The 10,486-nt window shown below is 39.5% G+C and overlaps 1 protein-coding gene across 1 annotated transcript; it reads right to left on the reverse strand.

The window, feature by feature from the left end:
- Window positions 1-3,324: 3,324 nt before the first annotated feature.
- LOC123418677 (ervatamin-C-like) lies at window positions 3,325-4,630 on the reverse strand. The gene is made up of 2 exons (XM_045107046.1): window positions 4,109-4,630; window positions 3,325-4,038 (listed from the first exon to the last, which is right to left on the reverse strand). Exons 1-2 carry the CDS (start codon window positions 4,590-4,592, stop codon window positions 3,455-3,457), a joined length of 1,068 nt encoding a protein of 355 aa, XP_044962981.1. The 5' UTR covers window positions 4,593-4,630; the 3' UTR covers window positions 3,325-3,454.
- Between the last annotated feature and the right edge of the window lie 5,856 nt (window positions 4,631-10,486).

A 10,486-nucleotide genomic window follows, 5' to 3' on the forward strand; every position in this document is an offset into this window, starting at 1 on the left:
CTTATTTAAGACGAAGAAAGTATGATTCAAGAGTACGCGCATGCAACTGTTCCCCCTACCCTACTCACCGTATAGAATATGTTTAACACAGGATTATTGTTTACGCCGTTAGTTAAAGGATAACCCTGCACGCAGAACACATAAATATATATGTCAGTAATATATATATATATATATATATATGTTTGTTCATAGGAATATGTATCATGTAGTAAATAACATGCTACTCCAGCTTATATTTGTATATGTCATGACGTCCACGCGTACGTACAAAGAGGCCGACGCCGATTTGATTGGTGACGTCTGGCGGTAACACCCCGGGTGTAGGGTCGAAATCAGGGTTGTCAGTGCCGGCGACTAGGAGATACGTCGCGGTGTATTCCAATTCACGGACGCGCCTCGCCTTCCACGCCGGCAGCAGCACGTACGGCCCGTTAGCAGCAGTCGCTGCAGCGTACTGGGTAGGGTAACCCCACACCAGAATCAAATGAAGTAAGCACACGCAGAAAGAGATTGGAGATTACTACTCCAGTAGATGGAGAAAGAGAGATCGAGAGACCTCGTATCTGGGGTCGAGGGCATCCTCAACGCCATCGGTCAGGAGCGGCGCCGGCGGCCGTCCTCAAGATGGGGACGCTCCCGACTGGGCATTGCCTTGTGCTTTTGTGCCATTCCTGCTCCACCGCCGCCTCCGCCTCCGTCTTCTCATCTCGCTGCTTAGCTACGGTGCGGGCTATATCACTCATTATCTGCTTGCAAGCACACATAGGTCACACACTCATATCTACCCTGAAATAGTTATAGTTGAAGAGAACTAGTAGTAGTTAATTGAGTTTACAAATACAGAGGATGGCTTATTTGCATAATTTGAGGGTAATCAACCTGTTGTTTCAAGTCCTTCAACAGTGGGTTACCGAGGCTCGGTTGCTTGTAGATGTCAACGCAGTCAACTATCTCGCCATTTCGTCTCTGCAACATGCATATACAGAGATAATGGTATATTCCCCAAGGAACAAGATGCGTGGCTGTATACAATAGAATCGACTCAACATACACAGATGGAGAGATGGAGACATACCTTTATGGTCATCTTAATGTCTTTGGGATCGACTTGTACCGCACCATTTGCCAGCCCTGCACCTGCTAGAACAAGTACCTGCGCAAGTAGGGAGCACCATGACAAGGTCATCCTCTCAATCTGTATTGTTTTTTCTACCAAGGTCATCCAACCCTGATATATATATATATAGGCCGGCTGCAGTACTTCCCCCATTGCCGTTTTTCTCTACCAATGCGCACATAGACAAAAAATTGTGCAAAGGGTACAATTAATGACTACCAATGTCCATCTTAAAACTAGTTTATATGGTATGCCTTGAGCTACACAATAACTAGGCGGGTATACAGCGCCAAAATGGGAAAGTACAGATCGAATACACTAAAGAGACATAAATTAGCATATTCTGGCAATGGTCCGTACAAATACAATGAGGAATGTCAGTCAATGTTTAACTTTCATCTCCTTTTTTGTTTGGAGTGACTATCAAATACACAGGTGTGCCCTAGCTGTGCCTTTATTGTTGTCTCAAAGAAATATCATTTCTTCTTTTGGCCCGCCATCAACCCCTTCCGCTCCTATATACTAAGGGTGTGATTGATTCTTGTCATCAAGTGGAACAACACGCATCGGTTCCGTCCCTAAGGTCCATTCATGCGTTCGGATGTCCGGTTATCAGACGAGTCCAATAGGCTTCGTTAGAGAAGACACAACACGTCCATTTGGGTCGGCCCATGTATGGATAATCTGTTTTTTTAGGTTTTCATTTGTAAAGCTTTAAATAATTTGGGACTCCAAAAAAGTTTCATAACTTAAAAAAGTGAGAACTTTGAAATAAAATGTTTAATAAATCATCAAATGTTTTTGGATTAAAGAAATGTTTGTGACTTTGTGAAAAATGTTTTCTTATATAAAAATGTTCGATTTTTTCAAACCCAATGTTAGGAAATTTAATAAGTGTTCATGATTTTTTTTCTTAAATATATTCAAAAATGATAAATAAATTGACCACAATTTCACCAATTCAAAAAAATCATGAATGGAAAAATATCATAAAAATCAGAAATTGTTCGTGAGTTACAAAATAGTTTATTTGTTCATAAAATGTTCGCTTGATCAAAAAATGGTCATGCATTTCAAACATTGTTCGTTAAATACGAAAAATCATGCATTTCAAAAATTCTTCTACCAATTTCCAGAAAAATGCTCATCGATTCTGAAAATGTTTCCAATTCAAGAAAATTGTTCAAAACATTTGATATTAAAAAATATTTCATATAGTATAAAATATTCATGAAATAATGCGATTACTTTCAGTTTTTTTCATTTTTTAATGTGTTCATGAATTTCAAGAATGTTCATGATTTCAAATAAGTGCATAAGTTTATAAAACTATTCCTTATTCAAAAATTATTAATGATTTCATGAAATTGAGAGTGGTAGTCTATCTCGGTGATGCAGCAAAATGTGGGCATGGCGATTGAATATTATGACTTTTTTTCTTTCATTACAACGCATATGCCTTTTGCTAGTAAGTCCATCATAGACAGATCTGGACCAAGTACACGCTTGAAACAGAAACTTTGATGTTTATAGCGTGAGATTGTTTTTTGAGTGACATTTATAAGAGGCAAACAAGCCATCACGTTCCTCTACATATGCTAAAAAATATCCTTCGTCGATCTTAGTTAAAGTGACTAAGATTAAAAGATAAAAATGGTACGTACAATATACGGGCATATAACAAGTCCACCATCAAGAGACACGCGCAATATAAGTCCAACATAGACACATCCATACACACTAGAAAGCAACCTATGATTGGATGGCTAGAGGGGATTTAAATCCTGTTACCCGCTTTATCTCTGAATTTATTTTAGGATTTCTATCGATGTACAATCGATGTGAAATACTATGATATATCATTGGTCGTATGAGAAATTCTTTTATATATGCATAACGTTTACAGTATATGTAGTAGCGTAAAATATGTCTGAAATAAAAAAGAATTAAATGAAAAACACAAAATGAAAAGAAAAAATAAATCATAAATCCAAAAATTCTTTGGTATCTAATTATTAGTTTCGGTTGGTGATTCGGGACTACAACCCTGTTTTTTACAAGTGTTGACTTCGTAAATTTCATGATGATATGATGGTTGAGTCTCTTAGAGGTGATCCTAGGGATAAGATGTGCATGTGTACGTTCAAAGGGATAAGTGTATGCACGTATATATGAGCGCTTTCGTTTATACTATGTTTAGGGAAAAAAGCATGTTTCCAGTTCAGGTAGTCCTGAAACAATCCCGGTACAGTAGGAGAGCTTACTTAATTGGGAATGTACGCATGCGAATGCATGACATAGGTACATTCACAATCACACCAACAATTCTCACTACTATTTCGCCATCTTCGGGTAGACGACATCCAGCGCGATGCCGCAGAGCCCCGGGCCGCCGATGTCGCGGCGCATGCGGATGTAGCCGCTCTCACCCCACGTCTGCCCCCACGAGTTCTTCACCAGCCAGTACTTGACCCCCGTGGCGGCGTCGACGCCGTAGCCGACGACGGTGACGGCGTGAGCGAGCGCTGTCCCGCAGGGGCCCGAGTAGACGCCGCTCCTGTAGAACTGCATGCCGCCGCCGACCTCGATGGCCACGCCGATGGGCTGCCCGGCGACGGCGACCTGCATCTCGGCCTCGTTCCTGGGCGGGATCACGCCGCCGCCGAGGATCTTGACGACGTTTCTGACGGACTTGCTGCAGGCGCCCCTCACCGCCTTGTACGGGTACTCCGCCGCCGTGGTGATCCCGCCGTTCTCCACGATCCAGTTGTAGGCCCTGTGGAAGGACCCCTTGTTGCACCCGCCGTCGTACTGGTCACAGTCCACCAGCTGCTGCTCCGACAGCGCCACCAGCTTCCCCGTCCTGATCCAGTTGAGAGTCTCGATCGTCGCAACCGTCACGAACGCCCAGCAGCTAGCTGCATCCATTCATGATTCATTTAACCACCACAATGTAAAGTTGAAATGGATTTATCTTTACGTACGTACCGCATCCTGAGCCCTGGGTCTTGACCGGTGTGACGGCGCCCTTGGATCTCCAGTCCCAGCTGGGAGGCGGAGCCTCCAAGGAGCTACCGTCGTCGCCGCCGGACGACCACGGCTCGGCGTCGCCGCCGCCCACGGGCAACCTGATGCCGGCGTCATCTCCGGTGCCGTCGTAGGACGACGCGTACCTGGCCAGGAACTCCTCCTGGGTGAGGTCGGCGAACTCATTCTCGCCGAGCTCGTAGGTGAGGTCGCCGCGCCGGTTGGTGGCGTCGATGTACTCCACGTTGTCGCTGTACACCTGGAAGCGCCGCAGCCTCTCCTCCGCGCTCAGGTACGACCGGTTGTGCGTGGCCTGCCACTGGCGGAACCTGTCCATCATCAGCATGTCGCCCATGTCCACCGACGCCGCCGGGAAGGCGGCGAACAGGCCGCGCGCCAGCAAGATTGCGGTGATCGCCGGCCATGCGCCACGGGAGAAGGCCATACCGATCGATCGACGGAACGATGTACGCACGCTGAATTGTGATCAACCATGCATGTGTGGACGGGTTTTTATAGCGCTCGCCGGTGGAGCGCGGGGACATGTCTTTCGCCGGTGTCGGCGATGAGCTCATCGGTCGGCGACGCGTGCATGCAATACATGCTGCAGGCGCTGGCGATGCACGTAGCTCGTAGAGGAATGGTAACGAGCTGAATTTTCTCTTGGTCTCATGCAGCGGTGCATATATGTGTGCATTGGCACACGAAGTGGCGTTGGTTGGTTAGGTTGCGTTGCCGTGCACACAAAATAGCATATGAATGGAGAGTGCAATGTACCTTGTCGCCTTCCCAGTTCTGTAGTCTGTAGATGAGCACGTCGTCAGCCGTGTCCGCTTCATCGCCTTGTTCTTTTTTATTGGAACAATAAATTAACTACTCCCTCCGTTTCTGAATATAAGTCTTTTAAAAATTCCGATAAAAGACTACATACGGATGTATATAGTCATAGTTTAGAGTATATATTCATTCATTTTGTTTTGTATGTAGACCTCTAGTGAAATCTTTTAAAAGACTTATATTTAGAAACGGAGGGAATAGATGATTTCCTAACGCGTTATTACGGAAACGCAGTTGTCATGGAACTATGAAATTTTCTTCGGAAACACTGTAAGTCGTTGCCTGAATTTGGTTTGCTTGGTGGGTCAGTCACTTCTTTTAGCCGGAAACATGACAAACCTCCAGTTCGAGCGTCTTGTGTATACGTAGTGTGCATATCAATTCACGATGAGCTTTCATGGATGAAATACGACACAATATATTAAAATAAATAATAATTATTTTTACATAACATACACACATATTACGTTTTTTATGATATGCTAGAAGCCTAGAATAAGTTTATAATAGTGGAATTTGTTTCGTTAGAAGAAATGAATTACTCCCTCCAATCTGAATTAACGACGCAGCCTCCATACAATGTACAATGGACATTTTAATGAGGTTAAGTTAACTTAATTTGGATAAAAGGGAGTAGTAGAATTAGTATTACTCTTACTGAAGAAAGTAGGTAAAAGAAGACTTAAAATCAAAATAATGAAGCCTTCTAAGAGGGGGTGAATTAGTCAATTAGGGACATTGGTATTACCCTTTAAGAAGAAAGAAACTGGAACAAAAACAAAATGACAAAAATGGCACACAATTTACACATAAATTGCATTCTGTTTCATAATATGCAAGAATACTATCCTTGCAAAAAAAAAAAAGAATAAGCATGTAACAATGGAATTTTGCAACAAAAAAGTTTTCTAAGAAAGAATGAATTTGTAGCATGTTAGTATTACCCTTAAGAAGAAAGAAAATGAAACAAAAACTAAAACAAAATCAAAATATGCTTTTTTTTAAGAAAGGAGGTATTAGTGGCGTTAGTATTTCCCTTTGAAAATGATTAAAGTAAAAAAATAAAGTAAATAAGGACACAATTTGCAGATAATTTATAGATAAATTGCAAATAAACAAGAATAAGCTAATAATAGTCATTTTGTTTTGCAAAAGGAAGTTTTGTATAAAAAAAAGACTTGGTGGCATGGTATTGCCCTTAAAAAGAAAGAAAATTCAGTAAAACTAAAGTAAAATCAAAGTAATTAAGTTTTCTTAGAGAGAAAGAAATAGTGACATTGATATTTGCTTTAAGGAGAAAGAAAATGAAATGAATCATCTTAATGAAGTATTCCAGGGAAGAATGATTTTGTAGCATTGATATTACTATTTAAAATAAAGAAAGTGAAATAAACTAAAACGTATAATGACGTTAAGTTAACTTAATTTGGATCAAAGGGAGTAGTAGAATTAGTATTACTCTTAATGAAGAAAGTAGGTAAATGAAGAGTTAAAATCAAAATAATGAAGCCTTCTAAGAGGGGTTGAATTAGGGGCATTGGTACTACCCTTTAAGAAGAAAGAAACTGGAACAAAAACAAAATGACAAAAATGGCACACAATTTACGCATAAATTGCATTCTTTTTCATAATATGCAAGAGTAATATCCTTGCAAAAAAAATTAAGCATGTAATAATGGAATTTTTCAACAAAAAAGTTTTCTAAGAAAGAATTAATTTGTAGCATTTTATTACCCTTAAGAAGAAAGAAAATGAAACAAAAACTAAAAGAAAATCAAAATGTTATTTTTTTAAGAAAGGAGGTATTAGTGGCGTTAGTATTTCCCTTTCAAAATGATTAAAGTAAAAAATAAAGTAAATAAGGACACAATTTGCAAACAATTTATAGATAAATTGCAAATAAACAAGAATAAGCTAATAATAGTCATTTTGTTTTGCAAAAGGAAGTTTTGTATAAATAAATGACTTGGTGGCATGGTATTGCCCTTAAAAAGAAAGAAAAATCAGTAAAACTAAAGTAAAATCAAAGTAATTAAGTTTTCTTAGAGAGAAAGAAATAGTGACATTGGTATTTGCTTTAAGGAGAAAGAAAATGAAATGAATCAACTTAATGTCGTATTCCAAGGAAGAATGATTTTGTAGCATTGATATTACTATTTAAGAAGGAAGAAAGTGAAATAAACTAAAACATATAATGAGGTTAAGTTAACTTAATTTGGATCAAAGGGAGTAGTAGAATTAGTATTACTCTTAATGAAGAAAGTAGGTAAATGAAGAGTTAAAATCAAAATAATGAAGCCTTCTAAGAGAGGGTGAATTAGGGGCATTGGTATTACCCTTTAAGAAGAAAGAAATTGTAACAAAAAAAATGACAAAAATGGCACACAATTTAGGCATAAATTGCATTTTTTTCATAATATGCAAGAATAATATCCTTGCAAAAAAAGCATGTCATAATGGAATTGTGCAACAAAAATGTTTTTAAAAAAGAATGAATTTGTAGCATGTTAGTATTACCCTTAAGAAGAAATAAAATGAAACAAAAACTAAAGCAAAATCAAAATATGATTTTTTAAGAAAGGAGGTATTACTGGCGTTAGTATTTCCCTTTGAAAATAATTAAAGTAAAAAAAATAAAGTAAATAAGGACAAAATTTGCAAACAATTTATAGATAAATTGCAAAAAACAAGAACAAGCTAATAACAGTCATTTTGTTTTGCAAAAGGAAGATTTGCATAAAGAAATGACTTGGTGGCATGGTATTGCCCTTCAAAAGAAAGAAAATTCTGTAAAATTAAAGTAAAATCAAAGTATTGAAGTTTTCTTAGAGAGAAAGTAATAGTGAAATTGGTATTTCCTTGAAGGAAAAGAAAATTAAATGAAATCAACTTAATGAAGTATTCCAGGGAAGAATGAATTTGTAGCACTGATATTACCATTTAAGAAGAAAGAAAGTGAAATAAACTAAAACATATAATGACTAAATTTGCACACAATATACACGGATATCGCGCTTTTTATGGCATGCAATAATAAAAATATAATTGTTGAATTCTCACACAAAGGAAGTTTCATAAGAAGTGGAAATTTATTAGCCATGAAGACGAAAAAATGAATAAGAACTAAAAAATAATGAAATAAAGATTCCTAAGGGATAATGACTTAGTGGCATTGGTATTACTCTTTAAGAAGAAATAAAATGAAACAAACAAAAAATGATCGAATTTGCATACAATTTACATTGAAATTGAGTTAATATGCAAGAATACACAAAAGTTTTCCAAGAAGCAAGGATTTAGTGGCATTATTATTATGTTTAATGCAGAAAATAGATAAAATTAAAATTAAAATAAAGGCAAATAAATGAAGTTTTCCAAAGAAGACGTATTAGTGACATCGATATCACCCTTTCAGAATAAAGAAAATCCAACATCCACAAATACACATATAGAAAAGAAAACGACTCAAAAAAGAACACACATGGAAAAAGGAAATAAAATTGACTTTGTCCAATTGCAAAAGTGTTTAATCACTCCTCGACACATCAAAGACAAATTGCACACACTTAAATAGACAAAGAAAAATTTGAACGCAGACACAGAGGAAAAAATTTACCAACCGACAAAAAAAAGGGAAAGACTAAACAACAACAACAGATTATTGAAAAATATTATTATCAAGAATTGGAAATAATGAAAAAACTATATATAATGTATATTTGATATATTCGTGGTGTCACTTTTCACATATCGTGCAGATACACATGCGTATGCACGCAAACACGCTTGAGCGAACACACATACATGAGCACAGATGCACGGCACAAGGAAGCGCTCACACACACGCGTGCCACTTTCTACTTGGCGTTTGTACCCCGCATCCCGTCGCCCCACAAAGCGCGTTTACAGTTCACGCAAAACCACTTTTGCGAGCAGGCACGGGCTGACATGGATGCAGACCCCAAACGAATCCGTAAAAAAGTATATTTGCGGAATATGATTTTTTAAGGGTCGGCTTTTGTGGGTTCTGCTCGGGCTCCACCGCGACGACCCACAAACAGAAAAACTGCAAATCTCGCATTTGACATAAGGTTTGACAAACAAGTTCAAATTCAAACGACATAAACAGTTTGCGCGCAAATAAAAGCAAAGTTCATTACGCAAAAGAGGACATGCAAAGGTTTGCGTCCATGTCCGGCATCATCTTGGGGGTGGATCTTCACTCCACGCCATGGAGTCCATATTGGAGTTCATTAGCGCCACCGAATCCACCTCCGTCGCTTGTTCCAACTCCCGCATCGAAATCATCCACATTGGCACCATATGGAGCAGAGAAAACATCACCGGAACTGGAACACAGACCGGCCGAGGCGACCATTCTCCTCTTCAAGATCTCTCTCCTTGTCATATCATGCCATATTTTGGTGAGGTCGTTCATGTCATTGCGGTTCATTTACATGATCTTGTTCTCCTCGGCGAGCAACAATGGCCTTGATTTGTTTTCAGAGGCACGTGCTTTTCTCTCCTCAATGGCAGCTTTGCGGAGCCCCTCTTCCTTGAGCATTTGCCATTTGTCTTGCTTCTCTTTTGCCTTCTTCTGGACCAACTCTTTCTTGATCTCCAACGACTTCAACAACATCAACTCGTTTGATTGCACCATGGCATCAATCTTCTCCCTCAAGCTCGCTGCTTCTTGCTCTCTCTTCATCTTCTCTTTAGTCTTCTTGTCGTCATCGGCCTTGTGCAAATTTCTTGGGCCATCATCATCCTCATCTTCATCCATGTTTATAAGTGAGCCTCTCTTTGGTGGGGATTCTTTGTCGATCAACTTCCACTTCTCGCACTTTCGGAGCAACTCCCAACAATGCTCTAATTTGAAGAATTTGCCTTCCGAAGCTTCCATGTCCTTGTATCTATGTTGAGCAATCTTGTCCTACAAAATGTGAACAAAGTGATGAAATCATTTCCCATGATACATTATGATGATGCACAACTTGAACAAAGGAAAAACAAACTCACATAGTCGGACTCCACGGTGCCACTTGGAGGTGCATTGCGTACTTGCTCCAAGCAAGCTGCCCAACGGCTGCACATAGGCTTGATATTCTCCCAACGCCCTTGAAGAGACCGAAATGTGCGTGCAGTCCTATTAGGATACTTTTTCATAATGCGCAAGTATTGATCTTCGATCCTTTGCCAATATCTCTTGGCGGTTTGAGAAACACCCGTGCATGCATCAAGAGACACCGCACTCCATGCTTGGATCAAAGCTTGATCTTCCAAGATCATGTAGTTCTTCGATCTTTGGCTTTTCCCACTCTTTGCTTGCGGTTGCTCAAACGCTTCCGCTTCGATCTCCTCCAATTCACCCGCAGCACCATGATCATCCACGCCGCCGTCCGTTTCATTGTAGTTGAATGGTTCGAAAGAAGCTTGATCAATGTCAACCATGTTCGTGTCCAACATGTTCATGAACTCGGTTGTTGCATTGTTCGAACCACC

The sequence above is a fragment of the Hordeum vulgare genome, chromosome 1H (assembly GCF_904849725.1).
Source record: "Hordeum vulgare subsp. vulgare chromosome 1H, MorexV3_pseudomolecules_assembly, whole genome shotgun sequence".
Lineage (NCBI taxonomy): Eukaryota > Viridiplantae > Streptophyta > Magnoliopsida > Poales > Poaceae > Hordeum > Hordeum vulgare.